Source organism: Eptatretus burgeri, chromosome 18 (assembly GCF_056783735.1).
Source record: "Eptatretus burgeri isolate ZD-2024b chromosome 18, Ebu_testis_v1, whole genome shotgun sequence".
Classification (NCBI taxonomy): domain Eukaryota; kingdom Metazoa; phylum Chordata; class Myxini; order Myxiniformes; family Myxinidae; genus Eptatretus; species Eptatretus burgeri.
The window spans coordinates 3,854,501-3,873,288 of record NC_140978.1 but is presented as its reverse complement, the minus strand read 5'-3'; the positions used below and the strand labels follow the sequence as shown (position 1 = coordinate 3,873,288).

The window sequence follows — 18,788 nt, the reverse complement described above, 5'->3', positions numbered from 1 at the left end:
TGAATCGAACGCTTTACAGAGATCAACATAGGCTGCAAGCAGCCCCTGCCGAAACTCTCGTCTGCGTTCGGTGAGGACACGAAGTGCAAGGATATGGTCAATCATTGACCTCTTTGGTGTAAAGCCTGACTGCTCTGGACGCTGGTGCTCAAGCAGATGGTGGCGAACCCTATCGAGAATTATCCGAGCAAAGACCTTGCCCGGCACTGAGAGCAGCGTCACCCCTCGGTAGTTGTTGCAGTCTTGGCGATCACCCTTCCCTTTCCAGAGAGGGACAACAAGGCCCCTCTTCCAGTCAGTTGGGATGATGCCTGTGTTCCAGGCAGAGCACAAAACTGCATGCAACGACACGAGTGCAGCATTTCCACCAGCCTTGAGAAGTTCGGCATGGATGCCACAGATCCCTGGAGCTTTGCCCCGTTTCAACTGGTTCACCGCAGCCCGTGTTTCCACAAGCGTAGGTGGACCACAGTTGATTGGAGGGTCAGCAACAGGGATTGTAACACCCTTGACGTCCAACTCGACAGTTGGGGGATCAGCCTGGTACAACCGCTCAAAGTAACCGGCCCAGCAGGCCTTCACTTCAGACTCCTCTGTCAAGAGCCTACCACTCTCTGCTCAAACTGTAGTGCTCCGAGGGATGGGCTTGGATGAACGTAATGCGCGAATTCCCCTGTAAGTGGGACGACAATCACCTGTCCACAGGTGATGCTCTACCCCCTCACAGATTCCTCGCACATAGGCCTCCTTGTCCACCCTCAGTGCACGTACAGTTTTACGCCTCAGCTCCCTGAACAGCTCCGCTCTGCCATTCAGCCTGGCCCTGCGACTCTGGTCAATGGTATCCAGTGTCCCTTGAGAGACAAAATTCTTCTTTTCCCTGCGGTGAGCTCCAAGGCATCCACCGGCAACATCGAGGACGGTGGTCTTGAAGGCGCTCCACAACTCTTCAGGACCCCCCAAAGCACCCAGACCCCCCAAGTGTCCACTCAGCCTGTTCGCAAACTCCTCAGCTACTCTCTCATCCCTGAGCTTGGCAACATCCATCCTCGGCTGGGATGGTACCATTCTCCAGGATTTAAGGTGCAGCTTTAGAGTTGCTACAACAAGCCTGAGGTCAGTATTGAGGAACTGAACACTCCGGTAGACCCTGTAGTTCTGGATCATCCTCCAACGACCGTCAATGAGGACATGGTCAATCTCCTTTGCCACACCGCCAGCGTTGGAATACCAAGTCCAGCGATGAGCTTGTGGGCGCTGAAACCATGAACCAGCCACCCTAAGTCCATGACTTCTTGCAAAGTCAAGGAACTTAGTGCCATTCTGGTTCATAGTTCCTGACCCATGGGGACCAACACACACCTCATAACCGTCCCTATCAGTTCCAGTCGATGCATTGAAATCCCCCAAGACTAGAAGTGTATCTCGTCTGGGGCACTGATCAACCACAGGCTCGAGTGTGGCGTAGAATGCATCCTTCACGGTGAGATCACTCGCCTCAGTCGGAGCATAAACAGAGACCAGGGAAATGACACCTAAGGAGTGACGAATCCTTAATCTCATAATACGCTCGTTGACCGGTGTTACCTCAATTATCATTGGGGTCAGCTTATTGGACACAGCTCTAGCAACTCCTTGGGTATGGTAACCATCAGAGCGACCAGACCAATAGTAGGTGTAACCACCCACCATTATCTCGCCGCAATCCGGTCTCCGAACCTCAGAGAGAGCTGCAAACCCGATGTCCAAACGCTTGAGCTCAGATGATAACAGAGACAGGTGATCATCCTCTCTTAGGGATAGGACATTCCAGGCACCCACCCGAAGGGACCGCCTCAGGTTAACCCAAGGAGACCGCCGTCTGGTGGACGACACCTCAGCACCACTCCGACACACTCTCCCGCAATCTGACCCAGGGATGTTACCCCGTGGTTTCCCTCCTATCAAAGATTTGGGGTCCCGAAGGCTTTGCCCCAATCCCGTCATCCGGTGAGCTGCCCTGCGAAGGGAAGCTGCACAGGAGGTACTCCCACGGAGTGGGTTTTCAGATTTTTTTGCGTTTTTGCATTTTGCGGAATGAAGGGTTTTACGGTGGCCGGAGTGCAAATCCTGCCACCAACCTCCGAATAAGAAGTGACCCAACTGCAGGAGGACGTCTGCAGACACAGTTGGGCACTAGATATGGATGGCCGTTGGCTCACAAGGAGCTCCTCCGCCCTTTGACAGGTTTTGTTTTTAATCCTGCTGGGTGTCCATATCCAAACACTAGTGATGGCTAGTGCTGATTAGATTTTGGTCAAAATCGGTCAAAGGTCAAGGTCACAGAGAGGTCAAACATCCAAAATATTCGATTTTTGATGGTTTGGTGCAGAATCATCGTAGAAACTTCTGGTTTGCATTACTACCTTCTCCAGAGACAGCTTTTATTTGACAAGGTCAGAGGTCAAGTTGACGATTTCGTAAGTACCAGTCTATGACTGCTTGTTTGTTTGTTTGTTTGTGAACAGTATTGCGGAAAAAAACTCCTCCACGGATTTCGACGAAACTTGGTGGGGGGATTAGGTCTGGTCCAAGGACCATGCCATTAGATTTTGGACTCGGTCCAAAATCTAATATCGCTGCTATGGCGGCCATTTTGAAAAAATATTTGAATTTTTTTTTTTTTTGCATTTCTACATGTTTTAAGTGATATCCAACCCCACCCCCACCCCCCCCCCCAAAAAAAATGTTGGAGAAAAGAACTATAACTCTGTCAGCACTGTTGACATCATCTTTAATGAATAAGATATAAGGTTCACTTGAGTGACCCAGCAGTATTGGTGGCGGAGGTTTTGCACTCCACCGAGTGCTCCTCCTCTAGTTATTCACTGAGTTTGGTGATTTAAATGGATTTAAAAAAAAAAATCTGTAATATTTGACAGGAGAAAAATCCTAAATTTCACATCCAATTATGACATTTGACCCCCCTGTGGAATCTAAAGTAAAGCAGCAAACAAATGTCTGTCTACTTAAATATGTAGTGGTTGTGGTGTATGCATCATTTTGACAATTATTATCTGGATTGGTCGAGATACAATGACATTGCAAGTCAAAAACCTTAATTTTGTGGCCAAATTTGACTTTTGATCTCCTGTATAATCCCTAAAATGACTAATATGTAAATGAAATCTGCATCCCTAAAGGTCCTATGGGTCTTTTTGGTCTCGGGTCCTCGAGGTCTTATCGGTCTTTTGGGTCGTCGGGGTATTCTGGGTCCTATATCTTTTGGGTCATCTGGGTCTTTTGTGTCCTTGGGATATATTGGGGGCCATAAAGGGTCTTCAAATGTCAAAGGGGTCTCAGCAGTCTAAAGGGTCAAAAGGCACATTCCAATGGTATGTAATTAATTAATAGACTACGTAATTAATAAACACAAAAAGCATGCCTCACTTACATTCACAACCCATGCAGTTATAGTAGAGATAGATTTTTTTTGTGTATACAAAGTCGAGGCTCTCTAAGAGCTAGAACACTGAACGGATCAGCACACAACAGAACAGAAGGAACAGTAGAAGGAGGGGGGAGGCACACCATCATCAGAGCTGAAGAGCAAAATAGAGGAAGACTTGGCCAAATAAGGGATGTGGGAAGAAATGAGGGGGTAGGGGAGGAAGCATGGAGTGGACAAGGTGGATACAGAAGCAAACTCTCAGGAAGGAAAAACTGGAAATTTGGAAGGTGGAGCTAGGGCTTGTGGGATGGGGAGAGAGTGGCTAATGAGGATGGAAAAGATCATGCTTTTTTTATGGGGGATGATTTGAGATGGTTGTGAATTGTCTTGAACACCTGGAGGGAAGAATGAGGTTGAAGAGAATGTGGAAGTTGACTCCATTTTTTTTATCCTTTGAAGTGTGAAGTTTATTTTCTCACCTTTGACCCCTTTAAATCTGAACATCTGAACATGATTGTATGTTGTAAATAAATTAAAGAAGAACAGAAACAAAGGAAATAGGATAATATTCTCACCTCTGACATGAAGGGGATGGAAGGGCAGGGATGTAAGAATGTGATTCAAACCTCATCAACCCAAATATGGTTTTGTAGTTTGCAGAGAATCATTATTACAACATAGCTTTGAACAGTGCTTCTGTTACTCTGACAAGGAGAGTTGAGTGAGTACATATACATGTATGAAGTTCAAAATAAACTTGTTGAATATATTGCTGAAGCATACTTGCTCCCAGACTCGAGCCTGAAAGATAAGATGGAATGGAACAATAAACCATTTTCAGGAGGATGTTTTTATTTTGGGGGACTGACCCTTTATTTTATTTTATTTTATCGCATTCAATGCATCCAGTACCACCGAACATTATTTATATTTTATTAAATTCACCATGCAGGGCTTGTGGTGCAGGATTGCAGGCTATGTGCCAGCACCCTGGCTGCTCCCCGGCTGCCAGCTAAAACACAATATGTCCTGCTCCTGTCTTGGCTTTCTTGTGTTTATGTTATGTTCAGCTGAGTCATTCAACAATGTTGTACCTGTACTATTCATTTGTATTGTTTCTGCTGCATCAGTGACAAATCCCAAACGTATTTATTTCTTGCAGGTGCATTTCTCATACCGTACGTCACGATGCTTGCTCTTGCTGGATTACCACTATTCTTTCTCGAGTGTTCCTTGGGGCAGTTCGCAAGTTATGGACCCACCGGAGTGTGGAGGTTAATGCCTCTTTTCAAAGGTAAAGGTTCTTCATTTACTGGCATTTCACCTGGACACCCTTATTTTTTAAATTTATATATATATCTATATCTATATCTATATCTATATATATATATATATATATATATATATATATATATATATATATATATATATATCTATATCTATATCTATATCTATATCTCACATTTCTCAAGAAATATTTGAATTTACCAAATGGACTGCATTACTCGATCAATTCAGTATGTCAAGGTCATATTGTCTTTCTAATTCTATAAACACCAACCATGGTTTTCAGAAAAGTTGGTGAAATTGTTTCGTGCTTGAGGGAGCAACGACAAATTGCACGCAAAAATGGGAGAAATTTTACTCTATACACCTCCCCCCACCCCCCTCTCTCCTTTCCTAAGTTCCATAAACAGTATCTCACAAAAGTGAGTACACCCCTCACAAATATGTAAATAATTCAGTGTAACTTTTAAAGTAGTTGTGCCAGAAGAAAAAGCTTAGAGTTGATGACAGAGTAGACATTCTGCAATATGTATGCAGGCACAAAACTGCCATTCCATAAAAACAATGTGGCATATTACGAATATTTCTGAAAGAGAAGGCAACAAAAGTGAGTACACCCCTGCTATTGTCTGCACAAGAAGTAAGTCAAGCATGGTAAAACATCTTCCATTTTCATCATTTTCTGCATATTTCAGTCAGAGTGTTAAAGGTACAAATATGCACCAAACAATACACACAATGTCCATTGGCACAGTGTTGGCGCAGTGGTTAGGGCAGCGGCTTGGGATCCAAAAGGTCCTGAGTTCAAGCCCCGTTGGGCCACTGAATTAATACACCAGGGGGTTGACTCAGCCTGTCATCCTTCCGAGGTCGGCGAAATGAGTACCAGTTTACTGGGCCGGTGTATACCCTGGTTAAAATAGGTGTACCATATCCCTGTGTCGTAAGAGGCGACCAAGGTTGCGTCAGGAAGGGCATCCGGCATAAAACATGTGCCAAATCACTATGCAGATCATATGGATGATCCGCTGTGGCGACCCCTAACGGAAGCAGCCGAAAGAAGAAGAAGTCCATAGAGCTGCAACCTCCCTGGTATGTTAAAAGTGAAGAAGTGTACTCAATGCAGTAATTGTCTATCTGCTTGCTGAATAAATAATTGCATAGGAAATACTTACCAATCGCCATTGAGAAAGCAGCATGATGGCTCCTGATGGTAAAGAGCTCTCGAAAGATGTCAAAGATCGAATCGTTGCCCTCCATAAAGATGGCCAAGGATACAAGAAGATCAGTGCTTCTTTAAAAGCAAGCCCCAACACCATGGCCAAGGTCATCCAGAGGTTCTCCAAGAAGCGTACAACAATGAGTTGCGCTCGCCAGGGTAGACCAGCAAAGATCACTGCATGTACTGTTCGCTAACTTCAGAATGTAGTCTTCCAAGACAGACGACAAAGTGCCGCCAAGATTGCTGAAGAGATTTCTCCAGCTTCTGGCCAGTCTGTGAGTGCGCAAACCATACGTCGCACACTCCATCGTATCGGGTTGCATGGGCGTCATCCAAGGCGTAGGCCTCTCCTGAAGCAGAGCCACAAGAAAGCTCGCAAACAGTTTGCTGAAGCACATCAATCCAAGCCCCTGGACTACTGGCAACATGTCCTCTGGTCTGATGAAATGAAGATCAATTTGTTTGGATCTGATTGAGTGCAGCGTGTCTGGCAGCAACCTGGGGAACAGTACCAAGACAAGTGCGTTATCCCTACTGTCAAGCATGATGGTGGTAGTGTCATAGTTTGGGGATGCATGGGTGCTGCCGGTACTGGAGAGCTCAAGTTCATCGAGGGAAACATGGATTCTACGATGTACTGTGACATCCTGAAGGAGAAGATGTTACCCTCCCTGCGAGAACTTTGTAGAGGAGCTGTATTTCAGCAAGAAAACGATCGGAAGCATCATTCCAAGCAGACAACTGTCTTTCTGAAGAAGTCGAAGGTCAATGTGTTGGAGTGGCCAAGCATGTCACCTGATCTAAACCCAATAGAACACGTGTGGGGCATCCTGAAATGTAAGGTTAAGGGGCGAAAGGTGTCCAACATCACGCAACTTCGAGAAGTCATTGCAGAGGAGTGGAACAGGATCCCAGCAAAGACATGTGGAACACTGGTCAACTCCATACCGAGTAAAATAGCTGCTGTGCTCAAAAACAATGGTGGACATACAAAATACTGAAAACGATAACGTTTCAATGTGAGAAAGTACATAGGGTGTACTCACTTTTGTTGCCCCCCTCCCCTTCTTTTCACAGATATGCCCAGTATGCCACATTGTTTCCACAGAATAGATGTTTTGGGCCTGTACATATATGACAGAATGTCTACTCTATCATTTCTTTGAGTCTTGTGTTTATAATACATCGAAGTAAAAAGTTACAACAAAATATGTACATTTTTGTAAAGGGTGTACTCGCTTTTGTGAGATACTGTCTATACCACTTCACTATCTATAAAGGTGGGCATACACTGAATAAAATGTTTTATGGAGCAAATGTCTTCCATCCTGAACTCTTATGTAGCCGACATCCAGCCGATGTACCTTTGGCATTTTCCCATTCATCAAAAGGCATAGAAATGTGGAGAAGTAGAATATTAAGGGTTTTAAATAATAATAATAATAACTAGAACTGCCACTTTACAACTGCTTGCAGTGATGACCGGGTACCCGTACACGACGCCTTTGATACGACGTGAGACTTAATCGACGGTCGCAAAGTTTCGCGACGATAGGATGAGTGGTTCCGGAGAAAACGATATTTAATGTTGTTCTTGAATCCGACGTGGCTGCCAAACCGTGTGACCTATCGATTAGAAATTAACAAACTTATATTCACCACTCGTATGCGATACGTACGTGAAGTTTCCCCTCGATCTGACTGGCCGTTCTGGAGAAGAAGATGTTTGAAGGTTTTCGGGTAAATTTGCCGTGGCGGCTAAACTGTGTGACCTATCGATTAGAAATTAACAAACTTGTGAAAGGATGTCTTGGGGAAAGTGTGCGTGAATTTTTGCCTCAATCTGTCCGGCTGTTCTGGAGAAGAAGATTAAAAAAATTTATTAATTTTCAATCCAAGATGGCTGAAGAACCATGTGACCTCTGACATCACAAATTTATATTCTGCTTCAAACCGTGAACAGTCAACCCCCGCTTCATCGCGGTTCATCGCGGGTTTTCCCTTGGAACGTGACTAATTTTTTTCTGCGGATTCCCCCGGCACATTGGGGTGATAATATATATATATATATATATATATATATATATATATATATATATATATATATATATATATATAATATAAATTATTTAGGCAATAAATTATAACGCGTGGTGCTCGACCAGTCACACAACGCACGAGACAAAGTTTCGCTTGTGAACTTCGAATATTTTCTACGTTTTTTCTCCAAGCCCCACGATGCCGCCCAAACGCCCTGCACCTTCTAAAGCTTCTGGCAAGGAACCGAAGCACCAGAGGAAGGTCCTGGGACGCTCCAGGAGAAGGTTAAGGTAAAGGTGCTCGATATATGCTACGGGAAGGAAAAAAGTTTGCCGCCGTTGGACGAGCACTGCTCATACCCAGCACCTCAAAACCGACTAGACCAGACTAGTCGATCTCTGGCACCTCAAACCCAATCACTGCCAAACCAACCAGACCAGACTAGTCAATCTCCAGCACCTCAAACCCAATCACTGCCAAACCAACCAGACCAGACTAGTCAATCTCCAGCACCTCAAACCCAATCACTGCCAAACCAACCAGACCAGACTAGTCAATCTCCAGCACCTCAAACCCAATCACTGCCAAACCAACCAGACCAGACTAGTCGATCTCCGGCACCTCAAACCCAATCACTGCCAAACCGACCAGACCAGACTAGTCGATCTCAGGCACCTCAAACCCAAACTGACCAGACCAGACGAATCGATTTTTTGGGGAGGCGTCCATTCATCGCGGATTTTCACTTAGCACGGGGAGGTTTGGAACGTAACCCCCGCGAGAAACGGGGGATTACTATATTGGAACACGTCTGGCAAGTTTAGTGTTAATCGTAAAAGGTGTGTTTTTCTATCCAAGATGGCCGCCACAAAATGTGACTTGTGACGTCATTTTTAGCATGTTTTATTTTAGCACTTCATTATTTACTCTTCTTCTTCATTTTTTACTCTTATTCTTCTTCTTCATTTTTACTCTTCTTCCTCTTCTTCTTCATTTTTTACTCTTCTTCTTCATTATCTACTCTTCTTATTCATTTTTTCTCTTCATTTTTTTTACTTTTCTTCATTGTTTTACTCTTCTTCTTCATTATTTACTCTTCTTCTTGGTTATTTTTTTACTCTTCTTCTTCATTTTTCTCTTCATTTTTACTCTTCTTCATTTACTCTTCTTCATTTTTTTACTCTTCTTCAACTTTTCTCTTCTTCATTTTTTAGTCTTCATTGTTTTACTCTTCTTCTTCTTATTAGACATTGTTTTACTCTTCTTCTTCTTCTTCTTCTTCTTCTTCTTCTTCTTCATTATTTACTCTTCTTCTTCTTCTTCTTCATTATTTTTACTCTTCTTCTTCTTCTTCTTCTTCATTTTTTACTCTTGTTCTACATTTTTTACTCTTAATTTTTTCTCTTCAATTTTTACTCTTCTTCATTTATTACTCTTATTCTTCATTTTATTACTCTTCTTCTTCTTTTTATTACTCTTCTTCCTCATTTTATTACTCTTCTTCTTCATTTTATTACTCTTCTTCCTCATTTTATTACTCTTCTTCTTCATTTTTTTTACTCTTCTTCTTCTTTTTATTACTCTTCTTCTTCTTTTTATTACTCTTCTTCTTCATTTTATGTCTCTTCTTCTTCTTTTTTTTTACTCTTCTTCATTTTTTTACTCTTCTTCTTCTTTTTATTACTCTTCTTCATTTTATTACACTTCTTCTTCATTATTTACTCTTGTTCTTCTTCTTCTTCTTCTTCTTTTTATTTTTCTTCTTTTTATTATTCTTCTTCTTCATTTTATTACTCTTCTTCCTCATTTTATTACTTTTCTTCTTTTTATTACTCTTCTTCATTTTGTTACTCTTCTTCTTCATTTTATTACTCTTCTTCTTCATTTTATTATTCTTCTTCATTTTATTACACTTCTTCTTCATTATTTACTCTTCTTCTAAATTAAAATTAAGAAAGCTCGACGTTCTTCTTCTTCTTCTTCTTCTGAAGACAGATCCTTTAGGACTCAGCTCTTTCATATACAGGATCTGGATCTCCTTAAATACGAAACACTTGTAGACATCCTCGCATTGACGGTGCCTTTTGAGAGCGTCTATCATGAACTTTTAAATATATTCGGACATTTGCTTAAAAGTTTCAAAAAGTTCACGTTACTATTTAAAGATTATTCAATTTAATGTATTGTAATTTCGTAAATACACTATTTTCTAGTCATGAACGACGATCGTCCGTGACGGGTCTCGCTATTGGCTCCATCAAGGCATGTGACGAAATATCGGAAGTTGTTTTTTTCTTCTTCTTCTTCTTAAGTTCTTGTTCTTCTTCTGGTGAAGACAAAACCTTTGGGACGCTGCTCTTGGACACATTTGTCCTTGTTAACATATGTGCAGCATGGGGCTAGATTATAGTAGCCAAGTCTGCTTCGATAGGCTATGTGGTTCCAGAGAAAACATTATTTAATATAATTCTTGAATCCAACATGGCTGCCAAACCATGTGACCTATCAATTAGAAATTAACAAACTTGTGAAAGGATGTCTTGCGGAAAGTGTGTGTGAATTTTTGCCTCAATCTGTCTGGTCATTCTGGAGAAGAAGATTTTTAAAATTTATTAATTTTCAATCCAAGATGGCAAAGGAACCACGTGATCTATGACATCAAAAATTTAAATTCTGCTTCCAATCGTGTAGTGGAACACGTTTCTGAAGTTTCGTCTTTATCGGACAAAGTGCGTTATTCTATCCAAGAGGGCCGCCACACCATGTGACATGTGACGTCATAATTTTTAACGTGCATGCAGGCATGGGGGTAGATTATATTGGCCAAGTTTCCCTTCGATAGGTTATGTGGTTCCAGAGAAAACATTGTTTAATATCATTCTTGAATCCAACATGGCCACCAAACCATGTGACCTATCAATTAGAAATTAACAAAGTTATATTCACTACTTGTGTGCAACACGTGTGTGAAGTTTCCCCTTGATCTGACCGCCGTTCTGGAGAAGAAGATGTTTGAAGGTTTTAGGATAAATTCAACATGGCCGCCAAACCATGTGACCTATCAATTATAAATTAACAAACTTGTGAAAGGATGTCTTGTGGAAAGCGTACGTCAATTTTCGCCTCAATCTATGTGGCCGTTCTGGAGAAGAAGATTTTAAAAATTCATCAATTTTCAATCCAAGATGGCTGATGAACCATATGACTTATGACATCATAAGTTTACATCCTGCCTCCTATCCTGTAGTAGAATACGTGTGTGAAGTTTCGTGTTAATCGGATAAGGTGCGTTTTTCTATCCAAGATGGCCGCCAAACCCTGTGACTTGTGACGTCATAATTTTTACTATGAATGCAGACATCATGGAGGATGATGGTTGCAAATTTTCGCTTCGATAGGTTATGTGGTTCCAGAGAAAACATGATTTAATATTTTTCATGAATCCAACATGGCTGCCAAATCATGTGACCTATCAATTAGAAATTAACAAACTTATATTCCCTACTCGTGGGCAATATGTTTGTGAAGTTCCCCTTGATCTGACAAGCCATTCTGGAGAAGATGTTTGAAGGTTTTGGGTAAATTCAAGATGGCCACCAAACCATGTGACCTATCAAGAAGAAATTAACAAACTTGATAAAGAAACTCATGGGGAATGTGTGTGTGAAGTTTCGCCTCGATCTGTCTCGCCGTTCTGGAGAAGAAGATTTTCAAAATTTATTAATTTTCAATCCAAGATGGCTGAAGAACCATTGGACCTATGACATAATAAGTTTACATCCTGCCTCCAATCCCGTAGTGGAATACGTGTGTGAAGTTTCGTGTTAATCGGATAAGGTGCATTTTCCATCCAAGATGGCCGCCAAACCCTGTGACTTGTGACATCATAATTTTTACTCTGAATGCAGACATCATGGAGGATGATGGTTGCAAATTTTCGCTTTGATAGGTTATGTGATTCCAGAGAAAACATTATTTAATATTTTTCGTGAATCCAACATGGCTGCCAAACAATGTGACCTATCAATTAGAAATTAACAAACTTATATTCCCTACTCGTGTGCAATATGTTTTTGAAGTTTCCCCTTGATCTGACAAGCCGTTCTGGAGAAGAAGATGTTTGAAGGTTTACGGTATATTCAAGATTGCCGCCAAACTGTATGACCGATCAATAAGAAATTAACAAACTTGATAAAGGACCTCATGAGGAATGTGTTTGTAAATTTTCGCCTCAATCTGTTTCGCCGTTCTGGAGAAGATTTTTAAAAAAAAATTCCCAAAACAAGATGGCTGCCGAACCAAGTGACCTCTGACGTCATAATATATTTTTTTCTACGGTGAATTGTTGTGCAGATGAGGCTCAAGAAATTTCAGATTTTTCCGATGCAGCATTGTACCTAACGAATTTTGACCGGCACACCTCTTGACCAATGACCTCACGAAAAATCACCCCTGTTCCCCTTGAGGAGCTATTCAAATGTATGAAGCGAAAATTTTTTCCATTGCACCGTTTCAGAGATACAGAGGTCCAAAGTTTTTCGGTTTTTTTCAAGATGGCGCCCGTACCACATGACCTATGACATCACAATTACCAATTAAGTTTGCTATCAAAAGAGATACATACTATGGTGAAAATTTCATGTCGATCGGACTTACCGTTCCTGAGAAAATGATATTTAAAGTGAAAGAACCCGCAAATTGCCGGCAGAAAAAGAATAAATAAGATATAAAAAATTAAAAATTAGGAAATAAACAGAAGAAAAACAATAGGGTTCCCTGTCAAAATGACAGGGTACCCTAATAATGATACTACATGACGATATTTTATGCAGTATATGCGTAGATTGACCCAACTTTGTCTGATGTGACACAACTGCACATCTTTCATGCAACTTGGGTGAAGGTTGGTTAGGTTTATCCTCGTTTAGTCCTATCTCCTCGACCTGTCTTCCAAGATCGGCCAACAAGGTGACAGGACCAACCAGCCAATTTATTGAGTAGACCTGAGACTGGTAGAGAGTGGAGTCCTTCTGGATTAAAGACTCTACAGTGAAGCAGGTCACCATTGTAATTTCAAAGATTGGTCGCAGATCACTACCTTGAGGAAGACGAGCCTGAAAACTGATTGGCTGTGTGCTCGTCGTTGCATTTCTCTAGTCTGGCTTTGATTTTCGAGATATTTCAGAAATAACTTAAATTTATAATTATCGTTCCCATGAGGACGAATTTTTGTTCCAGAACATTACTGCTTTTATTGTTTTGGGATCAATAACACCCACATAGGACAGTCAGGATTTCCAGTAATACCGGGCCATACGGGGACACTGGCCTGCCATTGCCAAGTTCTAGGGAGGAGATTGTTGAATCTACCCTCCAGACCTGAGTGTGCACAAACACTTGTCATGAAAGGTTACACTTACTCCAGGGGTGTGGTTTATTCCCTCAGGTGACAAAAGTATAAGCATGACTTTAACATGGCATTCCTTCACATATTCTTCATCACTAAGGTAGAGCACACAATAACTTTGCATTCAATTATAAATGTACTTCTACAACTATTTTGTTGAATGTGCTCTGATTTTTCTCATTGTAGGAGTTGGAGTTACCATGGTGGTGCTTTCACTTTTCTTCTCAATTTACTACAACTGCATCATTGCCTATTCTCTTTTCTACCTCTTCTCCAGCTTCCAAAGTCCACTACCATGGACCAATTGCCAAGAATGGTGGGGAGCAGATGATCGTTGTACTGCTGGTAAGGACTGATCACGTTGTGTTTTGCAAGTCCTGCCTTCAACCTAGTGGTGTATAGAGGAAAAATGGCGCTCTGTGCGAGATGTCAAATTTCCGCCCCCTCGTAACTCGCATGCTGAATTATACACAAAGCCCAATTAAATAACATTATTACAAATGAGGTACAGTACATTTGCAAGTGAACAGTTAAAGTTTTGCTTTCTGCCTTTATAAATGGTCATTCGCTTGCTAAATTATGCAGTTGTTGTGACTGTGTGGTTCACTTCTTCCTAGCCTTCAGTGAGGCAAACTCATCTGTCACAGCTTCGAAGTCAATTGACTCGGCTAGTTCACGCTCAATGGAGAGGATGGCGAGATTACTGAACCTTGAGTTGCTCATTGTGGATCTGAGGTAGATCTTTATCCGTTTCAGTTTAGAGAAGCTCCTCTCACAAGCTGCAACGCTCACACATGGTGAGAAACGTCCTCAGTTTGAAGAGAAGGTTTGGGAAAGATTCCTCGAATGCCCACTTTACAACATATTGAAGGATTTCATAAGACTTCCAGTCCACCATTTCCATCCCAGTGGTTCCTCATACATTTTGATGTGTTGACGAAGACGATTATGCCTGGTGTTGGCTTAATGGTTAGGGTGGTGGGCTTGGGATCCTAGGATTCTGAGTTCAAGTCCCACTTGGCTGTTGAATTAATACCAGGTGGGGTTGACTCTTCCTGTCATTATCCTGAGGTCAGCAAAATGTGTGCCAGCATGCTTGTATACTGTGTCGGAGTGGTGACCCGTCCAGGATTGTGTCCAATAGCCAAGGAGACTGCTAAGGCAACACCAACGCTCTGAACAGAGTATGGTCCCAATGGATGGATGGATATTGACCATAACATTTTATTACTTTCACACTTTCTCTTAGCACTCAATATGGGAATAACCACGCCATAATAAACATTTTATTAACACCTAGTAGCCAAATTCGCAAAAAATCTATTATATATTGCAAACTGTGGCATTTGTCTGTGTTCACACATTTGGCTGTCTCCCATTTCTGGTGGCCTCTTCCCGCACTGCATTTGAAAAGCTCCACACAAAGGCAAAGCTCAACATTCAACCAGAAGAAATGCATGATACCAAACGAGATACATTTTAAATGAACAAATACAACAAGAAATCACAGTTTGTTTAGTAACAGTTGGTTAAGATACGACCTGGCCTGACAGGATGGCCTCGAGGTACGCACACTCGCCTTTAAGTTGTCTAGCCTGGGTTTGAATCTCGGCCCAGCTATAAACTGTCATCCAGGTGTTTCACAGACAGGGTGATTCATCAATGTGTGTGCCACCCCTCCGATGGACATTATACTGGGCATCCTGTTTTATCGACATTAGTTGGTGGTTGTAAAAGATTCCCACACTGTCCTTTGGGAAGAGTGGGCAAGCTAGCGCCGGCACTGTGGCCAGTTACAAATTCCTGCCTTAATTGCTGTTGAAAAGGCAATGACAAACCACCCAGTGTAACCCTTTCTCAGGAATCTGCTGCAGTGGCACCGACGCTCTGTGACAGATTATGAGGATTATCACAAAGTTGAACAAACCACGTCACCATTGTTAATAACTAGCCAACACTGAAAGTCTTTAAACAAAGGATGCAGTGAAAGGCGATCATTTCATTAAAGAAAAACCTCCATTTAGAATTGTGACCTTAAAATAACATTTCATAATGAGTTTCAAAGAGCTCCAAAATAAGCTGAAGTTTAATTATTGGTGTACTCAATGACATATTTCATTAAGAGATGGAGGTCCGCTCTGTGTAAAGTAGTTTGGCTTTTCAAACCCTGGCCAATAATGAGTTGTATGAAAGACTTTAAATATGGTGTGTGTTGCTTCCTTGCATGATGCTCAATATTTAAAAAGGATACAGCACAAAGACACAAGGAGGGGGGGGGGGTAGGAGAAGTTTCCTTCTGTGTCTATCCTGTCCACCCATTCCTCCCCACCCCATTATCTATCTACAATTCCAGCAATCTCTGTCTGTCTGTCTGTCTGTCTGCGACCGCCGTTTCTCGATGACCACCAGTCCGATCTTTTTTTTATTTTTATTTTTTTGTATACCTTGGTCGAGGCTCGTATGAGAGCTAACACACAACTCACAGCAAGGAGGCATGAGACAAGAGGGGCGGGAGTGGAAGGGACAAAACAGTGGGGAACAGACACATTAGGTGAACTGTGGAAGGGAGAGGGATGGGGATGGGACGGGGAACATGGCGAAGAGAAGATGGACATTTCAGGGACTTTCAGGAAGGAAAGTAGGAGAAATGAAGGAAGTGGGCTTGGGTGGATTATCGGGGGTAGAAAAGATCGAGGATTTGGATGGGGGAAGATAAGAGGTGGTGGTGAACAGCTGTTTTGAAAGCCTGGAGGGAAGAATGGGAAAGAATAGAGTGAGGAAGTTTATTCCAAATGCGGGAAAAAGAGGAATGAAAGAGTGAAGATGAGCAGTGATTCGTGATTTTGGTAGTTTTACCAGAAGGGGGTTGTTGGCGGACCTTGAGCGCCCTGTGGAAATGTGGTGGGGGACAAATCGCAGAGAGAGCAGGGGGCAAGGCTGGAGAGGAGTCGGTAGAAGACAGAAAGACCACCGACCAACCTGCGGTGATTGAGTGAGAGGCCCAAAGACTCAGCTTCATTGCGGGAGATGCCGATGATCTTAAATGCCATGGTTTCGACAGCGTGAAGCCGAGAAAGGTGGGAGGCAGGAGCACCAGCCCAGATGGGAGAGCAGTACTCCATCAGGCTACGGACAAAAGCTTTGTAAGTGGTCAGGAGCTCAAGAGGGCCGAGGAAGGACTTTGCACGACGGAGGATTCCCAGTCGGCGACTGGCTTTTGAGGCGAGGTTGGAAATGTGACTTTCCCAGGAAAGGTCATGGCAGATAGTGAGACCTAGAAGCTTGAAAGAAAAGACTTCTTCCAGAGGATTGTTGAGAAAGTGGATGGGGGGGTTTTGTAAACGGTCCTTTCGAAGAGACATAGTGAGAGTGTGAGATTTGTCTAGATTGAAAGACATGTTCCACGTGTTGGACCAGTTTGTGATTTTATCCAGATCTGCAGTGAGCGAAGAAGCTGCTGCTTGCCGGTCTGAGGGATGACAGATGGTACGGCAGAGGGTGGCGTCGTCGGCAAAGAGAAATAGAGGATTTTCCAGAGAGTCCGAGAGATCATTGATGAAAACCAGAAAAAGAACAGGGCCCAGAACGCTACCTTGAGGAACTCCAGCCTGCACAGGAAGAGGGGATGAAAGAACTCCATTTAGGGCCACACGTTGACTGCGACAGGAGAGGAAGTCTGCGAGCCATGAGTGGAGATGGCCTTGAATACCATGGGAAGAGAGTTTGGTGAGTAGAGCAGGGTGCCAGACTGTGTCAAAAGCACGTGATATGTCCAGGGATACGGCTCGGATTTCCTGTCTGGCATTGAGGACCTCCATCCATTGATGGGAGAGCAGAAGCAGCATATCCAGGGTAGAGTGACCTGGCCTGAAACCAAATTGATGATTGGAAATCAAGCCATTGGAGAAGAGGAAGGATTTCATATCTGAGGCGATGATGGATTCCATCACCTTGCTGATGATTGGGAGAAGGCTGATTGGTCTGTAGTTATAGGGATCTGTTTTTGCACCTTTTTTATGCAGGGCAGTGATGTTAGCAGATTTCCAATCAGATGGCAGATGACCTTGGGCAAATGAGAGGGTGAATAGAACAGAGAGAGGGTGAGCAAGAGCAGAAGAGCAGGCTTTGAGGACACGTGGGCTGATGCCGTCTGGACCGGTTGCAGAATCTGACTCGAGGTTTGAAAGCAAGCTCTCCACCTTGTCAGGAGAAAAGGATACAGAGTCCAGGGACAGTTGGGTGCGACTGGGTAAAGTGGGTAGAGATAGTGATGGGTTTAGGACACAAGATTTAGCTGCAAACACCGAGTTTAGACATTCAGCTTTATCACGTGTGGAATCAGCAGTGCGGCCATTTGAGGTAAGGGAGGGGATGGAGGGGGAACATACACCAGAAACAGATTTGATTAAATGCCACCAGGATTTTGAGGAGGGAGAGAGGTATGAGAGTTCAGACTTGAGATGAGAAAGATGTTGTTTTCTGGCTCTCCTGAGGGTAGATACACACTTGTTCCGAGCTTTATGGAAGGAACTGAGATTGCCGTCAGTTGGGTTTGCTTTCCATGAGGCAAAGGCAAGTTGTTTCAGGATGACTGCCTCGCCACAAGCTTCAGTAAACCAAGGGCGGGAGGAAGGGTAGGACAACTGAACACGAGAGGGGATAAATCTGTGCATGAGGGAGAGCAAGTTTCTTTGAAAGAATTCCCAGGATGAGTTGATGTTTGAGAAAGTAGTGATAGGAGACCAGTCTGTAAGTTTGGCTGCTCGGAGACCCTGCCAGTCGGCTTGAGTGAAATGCCAGACTCGACGGCGGTGAGGTGGTTCTCTGATAACAGCCAGAGAGATGTCCACTTTAACAAGGACGTGGTCAGAAGAACCAATTGGAGCGAAGGAAGAGCAGCAGATATTGTCAGGGAAATTTGTCAAAATCAGATCCAGAAGAGATGGAGTACCTGATTGATTACCTGATTGATCTGATTGAAACTTGCCAGGAATATTGCCGGGAACCCGCGGATGTGCCTTTTCAAGGTTTGATATCAATCGGACGAGCGATTCCCAAGTTACGGCCATTTTATTGCTTTTTTCAGTGTTGGAAAGGTGTATATAGATCGCAGCTGAAGTGTCGTTCCACCTTATCATGCCATTTTTCCCAAATTAATAATAGTAATGATAATAATAGCACAATAATTGGCAGTAATAAAGAATAACGTGATACAATGACCAATGTCTGTCAACCAATAACGACTTATATATTGTCTGTCAACCAATAATGACCAATAACGTCTGTCAACCAATGACAAGACACGGTGCTATGACATCACGAATGATGTCACAATTAATGTTTATTTATTTATTCTTTGTTTCCCAAGTGTTTCCCAAGGTTTGAAAGCTGTTCTTCCCCAA

The 18,788-nt window shown here is 42.8% G+C and overlaps 1 protein-coding gene across 1 annotated transcript in view; it reads left to right on the top strand.

Moving 5' to 3' along the window:
- The window catches only part of SLC6A14 (solute carrier family 6 member 14), a 110,598-nt gene that overhangs the window by 36,156 nt on the left and 55,654 nt on the right, over positions 1 to 18,788 (top strand). The window contains exons 3-4 of the mRNA XM_085864028.1: positions 4,593 to 4,724; positions 13,573 to 13,731. Of these exons, the coding sequence (XP_085720154.1) occupies positions 4,593 to 4,724; positions 13,573 to 13,731 (291 nt within the window). The remainder of the gene's footprint in view (positions 1 to 4,592; positions 4,725 to 13,572; positions 13,732 to 18,788) is intronic.